Source organism: Salvelinus namaycush, chromosome 41 (genome assembly GCF_016432855.1).
Source record: "Salvelinus namaycush isolate Seneca chromosome 41, SaNama_1.0, whole genome shotgun sequence".
Taxonomy (NCBI): domain Eukaryota; kingdom Metazoa; phylum Chordata; class Actinopteri; order Salmoniformes; family Salmonidae; genus Salvelinus; species Salvelinus namaycush.
In genome coordinates this window covers 80,543-104,648 of record NC_052347.1, presented here as the reverse complement: position 1 = coordinate 104,648, position 24,106 = coordinate 80,543, and the positions used below count along the sequence as shown (strand labels likewise).

Below are 24,106 nucleotides of genomic sequence, written 5' to 3'. Positions count from 1 at the left end.
TATCTGGAGATGCGATAGGTTGAGCTGCAGTACAGAGATGACAAATTGCAAGTTGTTTTTGCAGGGGTTGATATAAATACAATCTTTGTTTATTGTTTTTTTATTTATCATTGTCTGTTATTGTTGTTTCTGTTTGTCTTTGCTTGAAAGTGAAATGAGCCAAGCAATTCCTGACTTTGTCATGCTCAGGGAGGTAAAGTTAGGGTGGAAAATGGGTCTGTTCCAGGTCGTGTTTTTTGCAATAATGTTGCAGATGATCAGATCTCACAAAGCCTGGTGAAGTGTTCCTATGTGTTTTAATCTTCCAAGATGTGTATCCCCATTGAAAAAAAATGATTGTCTGGAACACCACCACCATATCAGAATCTCAAATGTCTTGCAAATGTTTTATATATAGTCATATTTTTCAGCCATGTTATGCATTTTATGATGAGCTGCAGGCGAGAATGCAGCATTACGTGAAACTTCTTGTTTTGAACAGCAAGTTGTCAGTCAGTGTAATTCTTGTTAATAGCTATCCAATAAAAAAAATACATGATTGGTTGAAATTATATTGCTTCTCATTGAATTTTGAATCCATGTCGAGTCCTTTTTGAAGAATGTCCTACTGTGTATTCAGTCGTGAAATGTTCAGAACATTGCAGATAATAGCTTTGGTTCAGTCTGCAGCATCACAGTCAAAGACCAAACGTGCCATGGAAGTCTCTCACTCACCAATGGGAATGGAGAAAAGCACACAATTGAATCACTAGTTGAAATTGAGACCAAAAATACAAACTTTATTCAGAATGTTGAGAAGATAATTTTCATTCCCATCATAACAGGTCAACATTAGATCACTTCTGTGGTTGGGTTTACGTAGGCCTGGATTTGGGTTAGGCCGGATCCAGCATCCCAGCCAATTAAATGCGTCCCACTGTGGATTTATAAAAAATAAATGCGCTTGGCTGTCAACAAGATACAGAATGCGACCCTTTATAGAAACACATGCACATAAACAACCTCTGTCTGCTATTTGCGGTTGGTAAACTAAGTAATGGGTAATGGATACTACTGTGCTGATTCCATAATGCAATGCATTTGTCTTGTAGGGCTGTTCTCCTGTCCAATGTTGGTTAGAATGCGCCTCAATCTTCTATCTGATACCATAACCCATACAAGGCATTGTCATGTTGTATTCTCCTTCATGTGCCTTCTTTGGGATTCAAGTGTGTACTGCAATCAGTGCACACATACGGTCGTTCCTCATTGTGCATTGTCTGGTGCTTATTCAGCGAAGCTAACGTGGCAAAACATTTATAGCATTCAGAACACATATACGGTCTCTCCCCTGTGTGAACTCTCATATGCACTTTCAGGTTATCTCGTCTGTTAAAACCACGATGGCAAACCGGGCAAGGAAACGGTTTGTCCTCTGTGTGAATCCTCCTATGCTTTGTCAGACAATCACTCGACCTGAAGCCTTTGCCACAGTCACTGCAACAATGGGGTCTTTCCCCTGTGTGAATCATCATATGTCTTTTCAGATTACTAGTCCAGTTGAAACATTGACCACATAAGTGACAAAAAAATATTTTTCATGTGAGTTTGGAGATGGTCTAGAAGAATTTCTTTGGACTCAAAGTGTTTTCCACAGACACCACAAAGGCAATCTAGGTCTATACCATGTGTGTTCTCGTGTATGTTACAGAGTAACATTTATTTCCACACACACCACACCAACAGGGAGTAAGGCTTTGACTGTGTGGGCTCAAATGGGATATGACTGTGGATTTCCTTCCTTTTTTCCAGATACCGTAGCTTTGGCTTGTTATTTTCTGTGCTTTCTTTGATTTGAGTGGCTTAAACCTAATCCAATGTTCTGTTTCCTCTTCTTTGACACCTTCCCTGTATTCACTTGGGATTGGAGAACAGTCTGGATTTACTGCAGAGAGGGGCTGAGAGTCACTCGTTAGTTCTAATACTCTGTAGCCCTCTCCATCAGGTTCAGCTTTGATCTGTTCCGATGAGGTGGTAGGTAGAGAGGCTCCCTGTCCATATTCCTCACTTTGGGTTTGGTAAAGATGTGAGGGCTGACATAAGTCCACTTCCTGATCATAGTCACTTTTCACACAGTCAGAGCTAATTATGAAACTTTTCCTCCTGACTGGTCCTGTGTTGCGCCTGTTGTTCCTCTTTAATCTGTGTGGGCTCTGGGTCTTCTTGCCCCAGACTGGGGCTCCACTCCTGCTCACAGTGTTGCTGCTCAGGGCGAACCTCCTCTTCGAAGACAGTGAGAGAGAGCTGCTGAAGGTCTGGAGAGGAGAAAGGATTGAACAAAAAAGTAAAAGCTGACATGAGACCATAATTACAGTTCCATGTATGCAACATAATACAAAATGTGTCTTTCAGCAAGACATGATGTGTATCGTGCTCAAATGTAATAAAAAAAAGATGGCCAATGTCGCATAATATTGATGTCAACAGGAAAAAATGTAATAGCTAATGACAAACCTGTCCCATGTAATTGTATCTCTGGTGGTTTGAGAACGATATCAAGCTGCCTCTGTAGACGGCCGTTCTCCTCTTTTGAACGATACACTTACATTTAAGTCATTTAGCAGACGCTCTTATCCAGCGCGACTTACAAGTACATACATTCCAATTTTTTTTTTTTGTACACTTCTTCCAGGTACTCTGCTATCGTTTTCTCAACAGCCCCAAATATCTCATCAGCAGCTGCTGTTAAACGCTGGTTGAGAAACATTCTCAACAACTGTACTTTAGCCATTTTAAATAATCCAAGTAGCCTACGCGCCTGGCTAGGGGGTTTATGTTTGTCGACATTTTGATAACCTTTCACCTTTAGTTTTGGCCATGCACGAGCATATCAGATTTTCCACTGTCGCCACCTGCTGGGCTGGAGTGCTAATAATATGCTGTTTTCTTCGTGACTAATGATTGGATAGTCTGTTGAGTGACCGTTGTACTACCCAATAATATTTCCACATGGGGCGGGATATATTCTACGTTCTGAACACGTTGGAGAAGTCAGGAAGTTTAGTAACAATACATAGATTTTTGGGAACTTTAGACACTACGGGCGTTTATTTTGGTCTTAAAATAAAAAATGCCGTCTCTAAATGGGAAACCGGACGTCATATTTGTAAGTTATTTCATGAATATTGATATTTTCTTGTGGAATTCTCTCAGCATGCTGTAATATTTATGCGGCCTCCTCGACCTCGACTGTGTCGATTTGAATGCCCCGGCAAACTGTTCAGTCTACTGTGTGTGAATTTACAGCATATTTTAGCCCTTTCTATTCTTCGAGCAACGTTGCACTAGTTTTGAGAATAGTGCAGCGTTTTTCGAAGGAGAAAAAAGTGTCCAACGTTCGAAGGAGAGAAGGCTTCCTGATGACCGTTTTGCTGGGTTGGTGATGGTATTTTTCAGGAGGAAGATGACTTGCCTTATGAGGAGGAGATCATCAGGAATCCGTACTCGGTCAAGTGCTGGATGCGTTACATCGAGTTCAAACAAAATGGCACAATGTCCATCCTCAACATGATATATGAACGAGCTCTGAAAGAGCTACCTGGCAGGTAGAGGCAACCTTTCTGCATCTAAAATAAGAATTTGTTCTTAACTGACTTGCCTAGTTAAATAAAGGTAAAAATAAAAAAAATCTAGATGGATGCAGTGTTTCCCAATCCTGGTCCTTGGACCCAAAGGGGTGCCATGCATAGTTTTGTTTTTGCCCCAAAATACACCCCCCTTGGCCCCCAGGGCCAGAATAGGAATACACTGCTAAAGGTTCATGGAAAATACTGTATGTAGTGTCCCAGACTAATGTTTGTAGTAACATTTTCACAGACAGTTACTGTTGCACATATACACTTGGAAGTCAGAAGTTTACATACACCTTAGCCAAATACATTTAAACTAAGTTTTTCACAATTCCTGACACTTAATTATAGTAAAAATTCCCTGTCTTAGGTCAGTTAGATCACTTTATTTTAAGAATGTGAAATGTCATAACAAATAGTAGAGAGAATGATTTATTTAAGCTTTTATTTCTTTCATCACATTCCCAGTGGGTCAGAAGTTTACATGCACTCAATTAGTATTTGGTAGCATTGCTTTTTAAATGATTTAACTTGGGTCAAATGTTTCGGGTAGCCTTCCACAAGCTTCCCACAATAAGTTAGGTGAATTTTGGTCCATTCCTCCTGACAGAGCTGGTGTAACTGAGTCAGGTTTGTAGGCCTCCTTGCTCGCACACGCTGTTTCAGTTCTGCCATTACATTTTCTATAGGATTGAGGTCAGGGCTTTGTGATGGCCACTCCAATACCTTGACTTTGTTGTCCTTGAGCCATTTTGCCACAACTTTGGAAGTATGCTTGGGGTCAAAGTCCATTTGGAAGACCCATTTGCGACCAAACTTTAACTTCCTGACTGATGTCTTGAGATGTTGCTTCAATATATCCACAATTTTCCATCCTCATGAAGCCATCTATTTTATGAAGTGCACCAGTCCCGTCTGCAGCAAAGCACCCCCACATTATGATGCTGCCACCCCCGTGCTTCATTATTGGGATGGTGTTCTTCGGCTTGCAAGCCTTCCGCTTTTTCCTTCCGCCTTCCGCTTGCACCAAGTACGTTCATCTCTAGGAGACACAACACGTCTCCATCCTGTGCGGTATGACGGCTGCGTGGTTCTATGGTGTTTATACTTGCGTACTATTGTTTGTACAGATGAACGTGGTACCTTCAGGCATTTGGAAATTGCTCCCAAGGATGAACCAGGCTTGTGGAGGTCTACAATTTTTCCCTGAGGTCTTGGCTGATTTCTTTTGATTTTCCCATGATGTCAAGCAAAGAGGCACTGAGTTCGAAAGTAGGCCTTGAAATACATCCACAGGTACACCTCCAATTGACTCAACTGATGTCAATTAGCCTATCAGAAGCTTCTAAAGCCATGACATTTTTTTCAGAACTTTCCTAGCTGTTTAAAGGCACAGTCAACTTAGTGTATGTAACTTCTGACCCACAGAAATTGTGATACAGTGAATTATAAGTGAAATAATCTGTCTGTAAACAATTGTTGGAAAAATGACTTGTGTCATGCACAAAGTAGATGTCCGACTTGCCAAAACTTTAGTTTGTTAACAAGAAATTTGTGGAGTGGTTGAAAAACGAGTTTTAATGACTCCAACCTAAGTGTATGTAAACTTCCGACTTCAACTGTAGGGCCGATTTCCAGGACACATCTTAAACTAGCCTTTCAACGAATCCGAGAGTGGAAGACTCCTCTTTCTCGTCACTAACATGTAGGCTCACTTTTTGTGACCAGTCCCATCACAAGTCAGACTGTTGAATAAACTTAATTTGAACCTGCTTGACCTGTTGTCTGATAATTTTGTCTTAAAGTAGGAGTTACTCTGAGACAAAATATTCACAGAGTAGTGTTATTAACCCGACTTTCAGTACGCTGGTCTGTATGTCGGTTTGTAATTCTGTTTTGTATTTTCAATGCTGACACAATTTGCACGCAACTTACACAATATGTCAACAATGGCCGAGTTTAACCGAAGCACAGACCAAATGTTGTTCCACGCAAAGAGCTGGCAAATTTCACAAGCACTTCCAGCTGACTGCGAGGGAACGCGCTTTGGTCGACAACATTCGGTTACATTCGGCTATTGTTTATATATTGTGCATCGCGTGAAATGCGTCAGGAGATGGCAAATGCAAGCGACAGAACCTTCTGGCCCTGCAAAAAGTGAGGTAAACATCACTTTCCTGTGGTTACCCTATCTCCACTTCCTACCACCAAAATAACCAACAGCATGGACAACCGGTAAAGTATGTTAAAATATCATTGTATTCAACATTCTGGTTTGTGTCTTTACAGCAACTTCTTTCAGACTGACTGTGTCTTTACAGCAACTTCTTTCAGACTGACATCCATGGAGTAACCATGGTAACAGTCTGATGTTTAGACAAATCTTAGACCTAGTCCTGGACTAAAAACATTTGTCAATCAGTCTCTGGAAAATCGGCCCAAAATCTAGGCTTATTTGAAAATCATAGAATGGTTGTTATTGAATACCATACCGGTGTCTGGGCTAGGGTTTTAGGCATTGCTAAATGTCATGACTGTGTGTTCATGGATTGTTCATACGTGACCTTGCAGTTACAAGTTATGGTACAACTACCTGAGAGAGAGACGGAAACAGGTCAAAGGGAAGTGCATCATGGAGCCAGCCTACGAGGAGATCAACAACTGCCATGAAAGAGCACTGGTTTTCATGCACAAGGTAGGCATATGCTTATGTCCCGTTGTCCGTCCATCCCCTGTTAAGAGAAAATACTCACACAAACTCTAAGGAATATCATTGTCCATTCATTGGTACAGACTATCACAGAGTACATTTATGTGTGAGAGTATTTTTTTTACTTGGAAGTAGATTTTGTCGTCTGAGATTGTAGGAATAGTATCCCACATAACTTGTTCTTCCCGTGGCTGTCCTAGATGCCGAGGATATGGCTGGACTACTGCCAGTTCCTGGTGTCTCAGTGTAAGATCACCAGGAGCAGACGTACATTTGACCGAGCGCTCCGAGCCCTTCCCGTCACTCAGCACCCTCGCATCTGGCCCCTGTACCTCCGCTTTGCCCGGAACCTGCCACTGCCTGAGACCGCCATCCGTGTCTACCGCAGGTACCTCAAGGTAAGAGGACATTTCTAGAAGATTTGCTCCTCTGTGATTGAACTACAACCAAAGCTGAAGCCTCACCTTATGGAAGATAGTCACAGGATTAAAAAATAAATAAAAACAAATCAGAATTCACATTAATACACTATTTATTTTCAACAATGGTGATAAGATTTTGTCTTGGTTATGAGATTATAACAACACTAACCACACGTCACACCAGAAACCTACAAGATATCACTTAACATAGAAGGTAGGCCTGGAATAGATGACAGTGCTACCAATAAATGTGTGAGCAGAAAACGATTAAAGGAAGTGTGAGAAGCCCACACGTGTGCATTGGCCCTTAGGCGTATGTAGACCTGATCTCCCACCTCCAGCTGTAGAGTGACTGCATTACCCCCGTTATCTGCTGTATCAGTACTAGACTTGTGATCAGATGTAATAGGCATACACCCTTCATTCTTGAACAGGGATGTGTGGGAGTCTTCAGATCCGCCAGCATGAAAGAAAGAAGCTGAAGTAGTAAACCCCGCTTACAGGGGCTGTTAACTCTCCTGTGTCAGGGTGGTAGGCATTGTCAATGTTAGGGATGACCTTGCTGTAGGTCAGGTTAGTTCCTGGCTGAAGGGCCCTATTTCTCCAGTCTCTCTCAGGACAGCGGAGAAGAGCACCTTTGGCTCCTAGATTTTCCATCGTGGTTTGCAGTTTTTCCACTGTGGTTTGCGGTTTCTCCTCCATGACTCCGAATTCTGTAATCAGGGTCAACATGTAGTATGAGTTCTATAGTTCTGCAGCGCATTCCACCTCATGTTCAGTCATTGGGGTGTCGCCCTGTGCCACAGACAGACCGCAGCTCAGAGACACCATCAGACATGCAGTAGTTTTCATCCTTCACCTGGGTTCTGATACCTCTCTGAGTAACCTGTATTGGTCGGCCTAACCTTTTTTTGATTCCAGAGTTCTCAGCTTCTTTTCATACAGCCAGGTTTGATGCAATCCAGTTCACTAGAAGTTAGTCCTTGTTGGTTTTATAGTTAACTATTCAACCTTATAGTCCATAAGTCAGACCCCCAAATTTGATCTGTCGGTACCATCTGGGGCTGTGATTTTTTGTTGTTGTTGATTTTTCTGTGATTTTGTACCTAGAGTGTGCTGTTCTGGCTTGGACAAAGCTTACTTACTGGCCCTGTCCCTAGAGTTGCCTAACGTGTGATAACATTGCAGCAATGGTAGCTTTGTGTGTGTTATCTCCAAATCATATATCAATTAGAAATCTGAAACATTTTCTGAATATTTGGGTCAAGACACCTCTGATTTCCTAGGGTTCATATTGGAATTACCTGTATGCATTACCCTGATAACCCTAGATATTTATTTAGCTCTTGTAATTATTTGAAGGAATGGACAGGACAATGTACATGCGTTCAAAAGATTTTCTCTGCTTAATATGTTTTCTAGTCTTCCACACAAGCAGCAGTGTGGTATTCCAGAATTATATATTTTTTTATATATATTCTTTTTACCCCTTTTTTCTACCAAATTTCATGGTATTCAATTGGTAGTAGTTAGTCTTGTCTCATCACTGCAACTCCCGTACGGACTCGGGAGAGGCGAAGGTCGAGAGCCATGCGTCCTCCGAAACACAACCCAACCAAGCCGCACTGCTTCTTGACACAATGCCCATCCAACCCAGAAGCCAGCCGCACCATTGTGTCGGAGGAAACACCGTACACCTGGCGACCTGGTCAGCGTGCACTGTGCCCGGCCCGACACATGAGTCGCTAGTGCGCGATGAAACAAGGATATCCCTGCCGGCCAAACCCTCCCTAACCCGGACGACGCTGGGCCAATTGTGCGCCGCTCCATGGGCCTCCCGGTTGCGGACGGCTGCGACAGAGCCTGGACTTGAACCCAGAATCTCTGGTGGCACAGCTAGCACTGCGTTGCAGTGCCTTAGACCACTGCGCCACCCGGGAGGCCCGTATTCCAGAATTATTAGATACATGGTTGATAAAGAAAGCTACATTTATATATTGGTTGTCAAGTGCCAAAAGTCTATATTTCTCAAAATGACAAAGTTATTTCTGCAACAGCCCCCTGGATTTGACTCTCTCCCCCTCTTTCTCTGCAGCTGTCCCCAGAGAATGCAGAGGAGTACATAGATTACCTGCGTTCCTGCGGCAAGCTGGATGAAGCAGCGGTGCGTCTGGCAGCCGTTGTCAACGATGAGAGCTTTGTGTCCAAGGAGGGAAAGTCTAACTACCAGGTAAGACCACGTCTGGCTCATCCTCCTTATCCCCATGTTGTTGTGTGGTTGATATCTAACGTTATCCCCATGTTGTTTGGTTAATATCTAACAGCTATGGCATGAGCTGTGTGACCTGATCTCTCAGAACCCAGACAAGGTGAACTCTCTGAATGTTGGGGCCATCATCCGTGGAGGCCTCACTCGCTTCACAGACCAGCTAGGCAAACTCTGGTGCTCCCTGGCTGACTACTACATCCGCAGTGGACATTTTGAAAAGGTCTGGGTAGATGCATCCCAAATGGCACCCTATTCCCTTTGTAGTGCACTACTTTTGACCAGAGCCCTATAGACAATGTCATCTTTATAGTCCACTTTTGACTTTGTCGTCATGCATCAGGGTCATTAGATATGATGTAGGATTATAGGGTAACTCACCACCATAACATTGTCATAATATATATTTGACACGTTTTGATTAGCTATCATGCATGTTATGAAGCTTTACAACATTGTTATGTAGTGCAAGTAAAGTGTTAATAAATATTATCACAGACTAATTTGAATTCTTGTGTGTTGTGGCCCACCAGGCTCGTGATGTGTATGAGGAGGCCATCTTGACGGTGGTGACGGTGAGAGATTTCACCCAGGTGTTCGACAGCTATGCCCAGTTTGAGGAGAGCATGATCGCTGCCAAGATGGAGACTACCTCCGAGTTGGGGAAAGATGAAGAAGGTGGGTGCATCTCAATAGTCTAAAGTGTCTTACTCTCCTTGTCTCCTGCTCAGATCTCAAATAGCTCTATTAAGGGAAATCGATTCCTGACCTAGGTATCAATGTTACTGTTTTCCCAATCCTGGTTGCAACTTTGAGTAAAAAAAATCCAATTAAATCAAATGTTATTTGTCACGTACAAAGTTTACAGAAATGCTTGTGCGCTAGTTCCTTCAACATAAATGTAACTGAAGAGAGTAGTCTTGGGAAGCCAGCCATTTTAGAGTATTGAGATGCACCCAGTGTGTCTGGATTGTAGAGTATCACGATCTCGCACAAATATAGATTTGATCTCAACGAGAATAACCTGTGTAAATAAATATTATAAGGGGGGGGAAATCACAGCCGCAAGTGAATGGTTTGCCGTTGTCGTTATGCTCAACTCGTGTTCCCTTTCCCTCTCAGAGGACATAGACCTGGAGCTGCGTCTGGCTCGCTTTGAGCAGCTGATCGCTCGCAGGCCCCTACTGCTGAACAGTGTGCTGCTGAGACAGAATCCCCACAACGTCCACGAGTGGCATAAGAGGGTCAAACTGTACGAGGGGAAACCACGACAGGTAGCAGAAACCAGAAGTGGGCACGTAGTAGAAGTGCTGATCCAGGATCAGTTTAGCCTGAATATGATTATATGAACAGATGGGACCAGATCCTAGATCAGCACTCCTACTCTGAGACCCTTTGTGGATACAGGCCCTGAGTTCTTAGCCCTAGTCTTACTGTGCCATCTCTTTGGCACTGTCTCTAATACCCATTTTATTCTACTGAACTGAGGTGTACTGCCCTGGCCTGGTTCCGCATCCACTGTTGTAGCGGGAACTGTGATGTGAAATGAAAATATCCGAGCCAGCGCAGTACTGTTCAGGTTGGAATTATAATGTGAAAAGGGTTTGAGAAAAATCCGAGCTAGTTTACATCTGTGTTATTGGTAGAGAGTAGCAATTAATACATGTTTAGAGATTTAACATGGTTTCTTAGTCTTTCTAGCTGGCAATAGGTACCTTGCATGCTCTTCCTCACATACATGTACAGTGTATAGAATGTGTGTCTTAACCCATTTTTCAGATCATCAACACCTACACAGAGGCAGTTCAGACTGTGGACCCTATGAAGGCTACAGGGAAACCCAGCTCTCTCTGGGTCTCCTTCGCCAAGTTCTACGAGGAGAACGAGCAGCTAGACGACGTGAGTCTCAAACTAAGGTTTCCCCATCACACGTGGGTTGAAATCGTATTTTAAATCTTTCAAATCCTTCAAGTGTTCATTTGAGCCTGCCTGGAGTGCCATATGGGTAGAATTGGCACATTTGGGACTATTCCATTGGTTCCACTGCAAGCTCAATCAAGTCTTCTCCCTACTTAGGGTAAAAACAACATAGATTTACTCCTTCAACCCAAGAGGAAGTTAAGTTTTAATTATTATTTTAAATGTTATTTTTCCACTTTTCCCCACCATCAGGCGCGGACCATCTTTGAGAAAGCCACCAAGGTGAACTACAAGCAGGTTGATGACCTGGCTGGCGTGTGGTGTGAATACGGAGAGATGGAGCTACGCCATGAGAACTACGAACAGGCGCTACGTATACTGAGGGTGAGACGGAGACACAGGCACAACAAATACTGACCCACTATCTGTCACACACTCCAAAGACACGTACATTTTGTTTTTACTTTTCTGTCATCCTGAATTATTTCTTATGCGTTTAACCTTTCTAGGCCACACGTTCCGCTAGCGGAACCCCTGACAACATTCCGCTGAAAAGGCAGCGCGGGAAATTCAAAAATATTTTTTTGAAATATGTAACTTTCACACATTAACAAGTCCAATACAGCAAATGAAAGATAAACATCTTGTTAATCTACCCACCGTGTCCGATTTTAAAAAATGTTTTACAGCGAAAACACAACATTTGAGGCAAAAAACACACAGCCATTTTCCCAGCCAAAGATAGGAGTCACAAAAAGCAGAAATGGAGATAAAATTAATCACTATCCTTTGATGATCTTCATGAGATGACACTCATAGGACATGTTACACAATACATGTATGTTTTGTTCGATAATGTGCATATTTATATCCAAAAATCTCAGTTTACATGTTCGGAAATGCCTCCAAAATATCCGGAGAAATTGCAGAGAGCCACATCAAATAACGGGAAATACTCATCATAAACTTTGATGAAAGATACATGTTTTACATAGAATTAAAGATACACTTGTTCTTAATGCAACCGCTGTGTCAGATTTCAAAAAAACTTTACGGAAAAAGCACACCATGCAATAATCTGAGACGGCGCTCAGATATAAACAACATTTCTCCGCCATGTTGGAGTCAACAGAAATACGAAATTACATCATAAATATTCCCTTACCTTTTGATGATCTTCATCAGAATGCACTCCCAGGAATCCTAGTTCCACAATAAATTGTTATGTTCGATAATGTCCGGTATTTATGTCCAAGTAGCTACTTTTGCTAGCACGTTTAGTAAACATATCCAAACGCTCGCGCAGGTCCAGGCGAACTCGGACAAAAACTTCAAAAAGTTATATAACAGGTCGAATAAACTGGTCAAACTAAGTAGAGAATCAATCTTCAGGATGTTATCATATATATCCAATAACGTTCCAACCGGAGAATTTCTTTGTGTCTAGAAGTAATGGAAAGCAAGACGATATCATTTGGAATGCGCGTGACCAGGAACTGGCAATCTGCCAGACCACTGACTCATTCCCCTCTCATCCGGCCCCACAACACAGTATAAGCTTCATTCAACATTCTACAGACTGTTGACATCTAGTGGAAGGCGTAGGAAGTGCAAACAGATCCATATCTTACTGGGATTTCAATAGGCGATGAGTTGAATATCGACCAGCCTCAGAATTTCCACTTCCTGTTTGGAAGTTTGCCTGCCATATGAGTTCTGTTACAGACATAATTCAAACAGTTTTAGAAACTTCAGAGTGTTTTCTATCCAATAGTAATAATAATATCCATATATTAGCATCTGGGACAGAGTAGGAGGCAGTTCAATTTGGGCACGCTATTCATCCAAAGTGAAAATGCTGCCCCCTATCCCTAAAAAGTTAAACTGCTACACATTGCTGTGTGGGCGGCTGACCTGTACTTGTTTTTTTAATGTATCTATTTAATAACTTCAATAAATGAATACCCTCATCTAATCTCAAATTCTATGATGCAGACTGCTCTTCTCATAGTTTCAAATATTCTTTCTATAGATGTAATTTTTTTATTTTACCAGGTAAGTTGACTGAGAACACATTCTCATTTACAGCAACGACCTGGGGAATAGTTACAGGGGGGATGAATAAATACTGGATGCATGTCTGTGCAAATATCCCTTGTCTTTCTCTCTTTCCAAATGTGTAGAAAGCAACTGCCATCCCGTCCAAGAAGGCGGAGTACTTTGACGTGTCAGAGCCCGTGCAGAACAGAGTGTATAAGTCTCTGAAGGTCTGGTCCATGCTGGCTGACCTGGAGGAGAGTATGGGAACCTTCCAGGTACTTTCTTCATGTTTCCCTCTACGGTGTCTGTCTTCGTTGTATTTCAATTGCACTGATTTAGAAAGGAAAAGAAGGTAGCTTTGATGCAACACATCTAAGGCTGCGTTTACACAGGCAGCCAAATCGGATCTTTTGCCCCATTATTGGCAAAATATCTGATCTTATGGGTCAAAAGATCAGAATTGAGCTGCCTGTGTATACGCAGCCTAACAATAGTCAACTAACGTTTTGGCTGCAAGAAGCTTTCATTTAAAAACAAAATATGTAACATTTATTTAACTTGGCAGGTCAGTTAAGAACAAATTCTTATTTACAATGACGGCCTACCCTGGCCAAACCCGGACGACGTTGGGCCAATTGTGCGCCGCCCAATCATGGCCAGATGTGATACAGCCTGGATCCGAACCAGGGACTATAGGGACGCCTCTTGCACTGAGATGCAGTGCCTTAGAACGCTGCGCCACTCGGGAGCCCAAAAATCCTTCATTAGGGTTTCTGGATTGGATTGATTAACATTGTTTAGGTTTATACGGTTTATGTATTCCGTGAGCTCTTCTTCTCTCAGATGAAATCTTGTTAGAATAGGAGAAACTGAAAATTGCATCTTGTGCATAGTGATGACCCAGTTTTAGGGACCAAACATGTAACAACAATGCATGTAACGACCATACGATGTAACTAACAACCCTACCTTTTGTCTTGGTCGTTTCTCCCCGTCAGTCCACCAAAGCGGTGTACGACCGCATCATTGACCTGCGCATAGCCACGCCCCAGATAATCATCAACTACGCCATGTTCCTGGAGGAGCACAACTACTTTGAGGAGAGCTTCAAGGTGACACCAACCACCTGCCCTAGGCACACATCTCACTAGCCTGGTCCCAGTTCTGTTGTGCTGTCTTGACAACTCTTATGGTCATTGTCACGATGCCTGAACTGGGACCAGTCTAACATTTCACAGCCTAGCATATAAACTCTAACTCATACTGCATTCAAACTGTTACTTTACAACTGGGTCATGTTCAGGGCCGAGTTCCCTACTGAACACGACCCTAACCATGCCTTCACCCTTAAAACTACAGCATTTTGATCAGTTGTAAATCCCTGTTGCTGATGGTCTCCATGCGCTCTCTGCAGGCGTATGAGCGCGGCATCGCCCTCTTCAGGTGGCCCAACGTCTATGACATCTGGAACACCTACCTCACCAAGTTCATCGACCGCTACGGGGGCAAGAAGCTGGAGAGGGCCCGGGACCTGTTTGAGCAGGCGCTGGATGGCTGTCCAGCCAAGTTCGCCAAGAGTAAGGGACATTGTTGTCTACGTGACTTCTGTATGTCTTTATGTCTAATGCATGTTTGTGACGTATGGCATGTCTGTCTAAGCTGACATGCTGTACGATGATTTTTTTTTTTCCTGACTGATTCAATGAAGTCATCATCATCACAGTTGCTTTTTAGGTACTGAGAAGCACCAAGGAAAATACAATCCGTTTCACACTACGAAGCCAAGCTGTACTGTGCTGGCTGGCCTGGTTACGCATCCACTACAGTTGCAGGAACCGTGCTGGGAATGACAGATGTTAAAAGACCATGACCGAGCCAGCTCAGTACGGTTCCGGTTGGCATGAAAAGGGTGTTCAAGTATCTTTCAGCCTCAGTCAGTTTTTATAATCAGTTTGCTGCTGGGTTCTATTTGTAATAATGGCCTTATATATGTGGTACTATCCCCCCAGCTACAGGAATGACGAGTGAAACGTTAACTATTTTCTGTTGTGATTGACAGCCATCTACCTGCTGTACGCCAAACTGGAGGAGGAGTTTGGGTTGGCGCGTCACGCCATGGCAGTGTATGAGAGAGCCACGCAGGCGGTGGACAACACGGAGAGGCATCACATGTTCAACATCTACATCAAGAGGGCTGCAGAGATCTACGGCGTCACCTACACCAGAGCGATCTACCAGAAAGCCATCGAGGTAAAAGTGTAGTGGCTCATTTTGTTATGCACACAGACACAGGTGCATCTCAATAAGCTAAATCAGTGGCCCGCAAGGGGCGTCCAATCCGGCCCGTGGGTGGTTTGAGTAAAAAAAATATATATATAAATATGTATGTGTGTATATATATATATATATATATATATATATATATATATATACTGTGTATGCATACACACACATGCATACACAGTTGAAGTCGGAAGATTACATACACTTAGGTTGGAGTCATTAAAACTCGTTTTTCAACCACTCCACAAAATTCTTGTTAAAACAAACTATAGTTTTGGCAAGTCGGACATCTACTTTGTGCATGACACAAGTAATTTTTCCAACAATTGTTTACAGACAGATTATTTCACTTATAATTCACTGTATCACAATTCCAGTGGGTCAGAACTTTACATACATTAAGTTGACTGTGCCTTTAAACAGCTAGGAAAATTCCAGAAAATTATGTCACGGCTTTAGAAGCTTCTGATAGGCTAATTGACATCATTTGAGTCAATTGGAGGTGTACCTGTGGATGTATTTCAAGGCTTACCTTCAAACTCAGTGCCTCTTTGCTTGACATAATGGAAAAATCAAAAGAAATCAGCCAAGACCTCAGAAAAAAAATTGTAGACCTCCACAAGTCTGGTTCATCCTTGGGAGCAATTTCCAAACGCCTGACGGTACCATGTTCATCTGTACAAACAATAGTACGCAAGTATAAACACCATGGGACCACGCAGCCATCATACCGCTGAGGAAGGAGACACGTTCTGTCTCCTACTTTGGTGCGAAAAGTGAAAATCAATCCCAGAACAACAGCAAAGGACCTTGTGAAAATGCTGGAGGAAACGGGTACAAAAGTATCTACAGTGGGGAGAACAAGTATTTGATACACTGCCGATTTTGCAGGTTTTCCTACTTACAAAGCATGTAGAGGTCTGTAACTTTTATCATAAGCACACTTCAACTGTGAGAGACTGAATCTAAAACAAAAATCCAGAAAATCACATTGTATGATTTTTAAGTAATTAATTTGCATTTTATTGCATGACATAAGTATTTGATCACCTACCAACCAGTAAGAATTCCGGCTCTCACAGACCTGTTAGTTTTTCTTTAAGAAGCCCTCCTGTTCTCCACTCATTACCTGTATTAACTGCACCTGTTTGAACTCGTTATCTGTATAAAAGACACCTGTCCACACACTCAATCAAACAGACTCCAACCTCTCCACAATGGCCAAGACCAGAGAGCTGTGTAAGGACATCAGGGATAAAATTGTAGACCTGCACAAGGCTGGGATGGGCTACAGGACAATAGGCAAGCAGCTTGGTGAGAAGGCAATAACTGTTGGCGCAATTATTAGTAAATGGAAGAAGTTCAAGATGACGGTCAATCACCCTCGGTCTGGGGCTCCATGCAAGATCTCACCTTGTGGGGCATCAATGATCATGAGGAAGGTGAGGGATCAGCCCAGAACTACACGGCAGGACCTGGTCAATGACCTGAAGAGAGCTGGGACCACAGTCTCAAAGAAAACCATTAGTAACACACTACGCCGTCATGGATTAAAATCCTGCAGCGCACGCAAGGTCCCCCTGCTCAAGCCAGCGCATGTCCAGGCCCGTCTGAAGTTTGCCAATGACCATCTGCATGATCCCTTGGAGGAATGGGAGAAGGTCATGTGGTCTGATGAGACAAAAATAGAGCTTTTTGGTCTAAACTCCACTCGCCGTGTTTGGAGGAAGAAGAAGGATGAGTACAACCCCAAGAACACCATCCCAACCGTGAAGCATGGAGGTGGAAACATCATTCTTTGGGGATGCTTTTCTGCAAAGGGGACAGGACGACTGCACCGTATTGAGGGGAGGATGGATGGGGCCATGTATCGCGAGATCTTGGCCAACAACCTCCTTCCCTCAGTAAGAGCATTGAAGATGGGTCGTGGCTGGGTCTTCCAGCATGACAACGACCCGAAACACACAGCCAGGGCAACTAAGGAGTGGCTCCGTAAGAAGCATCTCAAGGTCCTGGAGTGGCCTAGCCAGTCTCCAGACCTGAACCCAATAGAAAATCTTTGGAGGGAGCTGAAAGTCCATATTGCCCGGCGACAGCCCCGAAACCTGAAGGATCTGGAGAAGGTCTGTATGGAGGAGTGGGCCAAAATCCCTGCTGCAGTGTGTGCAAACCTGGTCAAGAACTACAGGAAACGTATGATCTCTGTAATTGCAAACCAAAGGTTTCTGTACCAAATATTAAGTTCTGCTTTTCTGATGTATCAAATACTTATGTCATGCAATAAAATGCAAATGAATTACTTAAAAATCATACAATGTGATTTTCTGGATTTTTGTTTTAGATTCCGTCTCTCGCAGTTGAAGTGTACCTATGATACAAATTACAGACCTCTACATGCTTTGTAAGTAGGAAACACTGCCGATTTTGCAGGTTATCCAATACTTGTTCTCCCCACTGTATATCCACAGTAAAACGAGTCCTATATCGACATAACCTGAAAGGCCGCTCAGCAAGGAGGAAGCCACTGCTCCAAACCGCCATAAATAAGCCAGACTACGGTTTGCAACTGCAGATGGGGACAAAGATTGTACTTTTTAGAGAAATGTCCTCTGGTCTGATGAAACAAAAATAGAACTGTTTGGCCATAATGACCATCGTTATGTTTGGAGGAAAAAGGGGATGCTTGCAAGCCGAAGAACACCATCCCAACCGTGAAGGACGGGGTGGCAGCATCATGTTGTGGGGGTGCTTTGCTGCAGAAGGGACTGGTGCACTTCACAAAATAGATGGCATCATGAGGGAGGACAATTATGTGGATATATTGAAGCAACATCTCACGACATCAGTCAGGAAGTTAAAGCTTGATCGCAAATGGGTCTTCCAAATGATGAACAATGACCCCAAGCATACTTCCAAAGTTGTGACTTAATGGCTTAAGGACAAATAAGTCAAGGTATTGGAGTGGCTAGCACAAAGCCCTGACCTCAATCCTATAGAAGATTTGTGGGCAGAACTGAAAAAGCGTGTGCGAGCAAGGAGGCCTACAAACCTGACTCAGTTACACCAGCTCTGTCAGGAGGAATGGGCCGAAATTCACCTAACTTATTGTGGAAGGCTACCTTAAACGCTTGACCCAAGTTAAATCATTTAAAGGCAATGCTACCAAATACGTAAACTTCTGGCCCACTGGGAATGTGATGAAAGAAATAAAAGCTGAAATAAATCATTCTCTCTACTATTATTCTGACATTTCACATTATTAAAATAAAGTGGTGATCCTAACTGACCTAAGACAGGGAATTTTTACTAGGATTAAATGTCAGGAATTGTGAAAAACTGAGTTTAAATGTATTTGGCTAAGGTGTATGTAAACTTCCGACTGTATACATACATACATACATACATTACATACATACATACATACATACATACATACATACATACATACATATAGTACAAGTCCAAAGTTTGGACACGCCTGCTCATTCCAGGATCTTTATTTGTACTATTTTCTACATTGTAGAATAATAGTGAAGACATCAAAACTATGAAATAACACATGGAATCATGTAGTAACCAAAAGTGTTAAATAAATCAACATAAATCAACATATATATAAAAGATGGATATTGGAAAATGTTTTGCTAATTCTGACGGCGAAGAAAGATAACACATTTTCTGTTTCGGCCCTCCGGACCTCGTTGAAGAACGAATGCAGCCCCCATGGCAAAATGAGTTAGACACCCCTAAATTAATCATGTGATTTTTATTTATTGTGATGGTGTATATGGTTATGCAACTAATATATTCCAATATATAATATCATATGTTGTTTTCTTCCAGGTGCTTCCAGACGAACACTCCAGGGACATGTGCCTGCGCTTCGCTGACATGGAGAGCAAACTGGGCGAGATCGACCGGGGCAGAGCCATATACTCCTACTGCTCTCAGATCTGTGACCCAAGGGTGAGCTCTCACACTCTGACCCAGGGTCCTCTTCATTAGTGCACACTAGAGCTGAGCAATATGAACGAAAATCTGTATTGCGATAAATTCCCTCAATTGATGTGATAACAATAAATAGAGTGATACGTTTATAACATTAATGTGCCACCACTACTACTAGTTTGATGGTTGTAGCCACAAATTGTGACATTAACAATCACTCGGCAAGCGTATTTAATTTCAGTCCTTTCCTCAATTTGTGGAAACACAGGTTTGTGCACAGTAGCGATAAAAAGTTTTACTTCCTGTGTTTGCTTCAGATGACGGCCACGTTCTGGCAGACGTGGAAGGAGTTTGAGATCCGCCACGGGAACGAAGACACTATCCGGGAGATGCTGAGGATCAAGCGCAGCGTCCAGGCCACGTACAACACACAGGTCAACTTCATGTCCTCACAGATGATGAAGGCCACCACCAACGCCACCAGTAAGAATGCACACACACACGCATACAAACATATACGCACCCACACCTTCGGTCTCTAATGATGACACAATCTTGTAATCAAGCATGACATGTTTTTCCTATAAGAGGTTGATTAATTGATTCATCTTCCATGTTGATTTTTTAACATGATTTTGAAGTGTCATGCTTACAGCTGTAAATGTTTTTCATGAAAAACATAGGCCAGATGGGGCTTGGTTAGTGTTGGGGCTAAATCAGGGTTAGGGTGTACCTCTGTATCTAACTTTGTTATTCTATGTCTGTGCAGTCTCAGACCTTGCCCCGGGCCAGCTGGGGCTGGATGATATGAAGCTGTTGGAGCAGCAGGCCCAACAGCTGGCCGCCGAGGCTGAACAGGACAAACCCAAACTCAAAGAGAAGATCCTCTTCGTCAGGTCTGTCATCCACCCACCCATTTAGCATCCTTTCCATTGACCTCTGAAAACCCAACTGCAGACCAGGGCCCGTATCCACAAAGCGTCTCAGAATATTAGTGCTGATCTAAGATTTTAAATTATAATGAATAAGATAATATGGACAGATTCTAGATCAGCACTCCTATTTTGAGATGCTGTGTGGATACGGGCCCAGTAAGTGGCCAGTCATTTAATATAAATACAACAATGCAGAAATGGTTCAATACTGGTCTTAACCACTCTGTGTCATTGTGAATCTGTTTGTTTAGGAGTGACACATCTCGCAGTGAGCTGGCTGAACTGGCTAAACAAGCCAACCCTGATGAGATTGATATTGATGATGAGGATGGTGATGATGAAGACCAGGGCCCAGAGGGTGAGTTACAACATCACCAGGGGGCGCTGTTCAAGAGGGAGCAATGCTACAGTGGACTGTGTAGATTACAGAAAATTATTGTCATATAATATAGAAGCATGACAACTCTATACATTACATTTCTATCTACAATGTTTTGAGAGTTTCACTTGATTGAATATGTTCCAGCTGTTTTTCTTGACACCCCTAATAATAAAAAATATTAATAAATATATAAACACCCCTTCAAATTAGTGTATTCGGCTATTTCAGCCACACCTGTTGCTGATAGGTGTAAAAAATGGAGGATACAGCCATGCAATCTCAAATATTGGCAGTAGAATGGCCTTGCTGAAAAGCTCAGTGACTTTCAACGTGGCACCGTCATAGGATGCCACCTTTCCAACAAGTCAGTTTGTAAAATTTCTGGCCTGCTAGAGCTGCCCCGGTCAACTAAGTGCTGTTATTGTGAAGTGAAATCATCTAGGAGCAAAACGCCTCAGCCGTGAAGAGGTAGGCCACACATCTGTCCTCGGTTGCAACACTCACTACTGAGTTCTAAACTGCCTCTGGATCAAAGTCAGCACAAGAACTGTTGTTGGGAGCGTCATGAAATGGGTTTCCATGGCCAAGCAGGCGCACACAAGCCTAAGATCCCCATGCGCAATGCCAAACATCGGCTGGAGTGGTATAAAGCTCGCCGACATTGAACTCCGGAGCAGTGTTCTTTGGAGTGATGAATCACGCTTCACAATCTGGGTTTGGCGGATGCCAGGAGAACGCTACCTGCTCGAATGCATAGTGCTAACTGTAAAGTTTTGTGGTGGAGGAGGATTAATGGTCTGGGGCTGTTTTTTATGGTTTGGGCAAGGCCTCTTAGTTCCAATGAAGGGAAATCTTAACGCTCCAGCATGCAATGACATTCTAAACGATTCTGTGCTTCCAACTTTGTGGCAACAGTTTGGGGAAGGCTCTTTCCTGTTTCAGCATGACAATGCCCCCGTGCACAAAGCGAGGTCCATACAGAAATGGTTTGTCGAGATCAGGATGGAGCCCTGACCTCAACCCCATCAAACACCTTTGGGTGAATTGGAACCTAATCGCCCAACATCAGTGCCCGCAGCAATGTTCCAACATCTAGTGGGGCGCCTTCCCAGAAGAGTGGAGGCTGTAATAGCGACGAAGCCCCCCTTTGTCGCTATTACAGCCTCCACTCTTCTGGGAAGGCGCCCCACTAGATGTTGGAACATTGCTGCGGGTATGGATGTTGGCTGATTAGGTTCCAATTCATCCCAAATGTTTTTGATTTTGGAATGACATTTTGGAATGAGATGTTTGATGAGCAGGTGTCCACATACTTTGAGAGAGCAAGAGCGAGAGATGCCTTGCAGCACAGCGTGATGGCTGCAACAAGCATGTGACCTGTTTACTTTGAGAGTGGTGTCAATGTTCCAAATGGCACCCTATCCCCTATATAGTCCACTACTTTTGAACTGGTCAAAGGTAGTGCACTATATAGAGGATAGGGTGCCATTTGAGACACTGCCATGGTATTTATGTAAATGTGTGCTTTGATTATGTTTGTCTCCAGAGGTGCAGCTGGAACAGAAGAGTGTCCCCACTGCTGTCTTTGGAGGGCTGAAAGAAGGAGACGATTGAATACAGAATGTTGGGATGGTATCTGTCCCACAGACATGGCATCACAGACGAGCTCCATGGTCTACGAATGGAGCCTTTTCAACCCCTGTAAAATGTATGATGAAATTAGATTGTATGGAATGTGAACTTTGTCGTTGATCTTTTCTACAGTAGCAAGAAAAAGTATGTGAACCCTTTGGAAATACCTGGGTTTCTGCATAAATTGGTCATCTAGGTCAGAACAACAGACAAACACAGTCTGCTTAAACTAATAACACACAAACAATTATACGTTTTCATGTCTATTGAACACACCACATAAACATTCACAGTGCAGGGTGGAAAAAGTATGTGAACCCTTGGATTTAATAACTGGTTGACCCTCCTTTGGCAGCAATAACCTCAACCAAATGTTTTGTAGTTGCGGATCAGACCTGCACAACGGTCAGGAGGAATTTTGGACCATTCCTCTTTACAAAACTGTTTCAGTTAAGCAATATACTTCCGGGTGTGAACTGCTCTCTTGAGGTCATGCCACAGCATCTCAATCGGGTTGAGGTCAGGACTCTGACTGGGCCACTCCAGAAGGCATATTTTCTTCTGTTGAAGTCATTTACTTCTGTGTTTTGGGTCGTTGTCCTGTTTCATCACCCAACTTCTGTTGAGCTTCAATTGGCGGACAGATAGCCCAACATTCTTCTGCAAAATGTCTTGATAAACTTGGGAATTCATTTTTCTGTCTGATAGCAAGCTGTGCATTCCCTGAGGCAGCAAAGCAGCCCAAACCATGATACTCCCTCCACCATATTTTACAGTTAGGATGAGGTTTTGATGTTGGAGTGCTGTGCCTTTTTTCTCCGCACATAGTGTTTTGTGTTCCTTCCAAACAACTCAACTGTAGTTTCATCTGTCCACAAAATATTTTGCCAGTAGCGCTGTGGACCGTCCTGGTGCACTTTTGTAAACTTCAGACGTGCATGAATGTTTTTTTTTGGACAGCTGTGGCTGCTTCCGTGATTCCTTCCATGAACACCATTCTTGTTTAGTGTTTTATGTATCGTTGACTCGTCAGATGTTAGCATGTTCCAGAGATTTTTGTTAGTCTTTAGCTGACATTAGGATTCTTCTTAACCTCATTGAGCATTCTGCGCTGTGCTATTGCAGTCATCTTTGCAGGACGGCCACCCCTAAGGAGAGTAGCAACAGTGCTGAACTTTCACCATTTATAGACAATTTGTCTTGCCGTGGACTGATGAACGTCAAGGCTTTTAGAGATACTTTTGTAACCCTTTCCAGCTTTATACAAGTCAACAATTCTTAATCTTAGGTCTTCTGAGATCTCTTTTGTTCGAGGCATGGTTCACATCAGGCAATGCTTCTTGTGAATAGTAAACTTTGAGTTTTTTATAGGGCAAGGCAGCTCTAACCAACATCTCCAATCTCGTCTCATTGATTGGGCTCCAGGTTAGCTGACCCTTGACTGCAATAGCTTTTTGAGAAGTCATTAGCCTAGGGGTTCATACTTTTTCCAACCTACACTGTGAATGTTTTAAATGATGTATTCAATATAGACAACAAAAATACAATAATTTGTGTGTTATTAGTTTAAGCACACTGTTTGTCTATTATTGTGACTTAGATGAAGATCAGATCAAATTTGATGACCAATTTATGCCGAAATCCAAGTAATTCCAAAGGGTTCACATACTTTTTGTTGCCACTTTATGTTGTCGACTGTAAGTGTTTTGCTCTACATTCATAAATTGTCAAGTCTGCACTAGATCAGTGAATAAAAATGAGATTTGTGAATAAAATTTAAATGCTCCTTATTCTAAAAACAATGTAAATGCTCCATTTCCTTCTAAACATGAGGACCAAGGCACGCTTCATAAAGTTAAAATGTTTAAATTACGATGGCATGTTCAATAGAACAAAATCGTAAAAACTTTGTGTTTTGCACAAGGCACGCTTCATAAAGTTAAAATGTTTAAATTACGAT

At 42.7% G+C, this 24,106-nt stretch overlaps 1 protein-coding gene and 1 long non-coding RNA gene across 2 annotated transcripts; one reads left to right on the top strand and one right to left on the bottom strand.

Moving 5' to 3' along the window:
• Nucleotides 1-752: 752 nt before the first annotated feature.
• Nucleotides 753-2,819, bottom strand: LOC120034300. The gene is made up of 2 exons (XR_005474024.1): nt 2,494-2,819; nt 753-2,294 (listed from the first exon to the last, which is right to left on the bottom strand). It is a non-coding gene; the product is annotated as an uncharacterized LOC120034300 (long non-coding RNA).
• A 202-nt stretch (nt 2,820-3,021) lies between these two features.
• Nucleotides 3,022-22,342, top strand: LOC120034178 (pre-mRNA-splicing factor SYF1-like). Its single transcript, XM_038980642.1, has 19 exons — nt 3,022-3,145; nt 3,436-3,584; nt 6,180-6,303; nt 6,519-6,716; nt 8,836-8,970; nt 9,065-9,229; nt 9,540-9,684; nt 10,129-10,280; nt 10,786-10,905; nt 11,179-11,310; nt 13,110-13,241; nt 13,965-14,078; nt 14,381-14,543; nt 15,026-15,216; nt 19,093-19,215; nt 19,515-19,680; nt 19,967-20,093; nt 20,384-20,490; nt 22,061-22,342. Exons 1-19 carry the CDS (start codon nt 3,110-3,112, stop codon nt 22,126-22,128), a joined length of 2,547 nt encoding a protein of 848 aa, XP_038836570.1. The 5' UTR covers nt 3,022-3,109; the 3' UTR covers nt 22,129-22,342.
• The last annotated feature ends 1,764 nt before the right edge of the window (nt 22,343-24,106 follow it).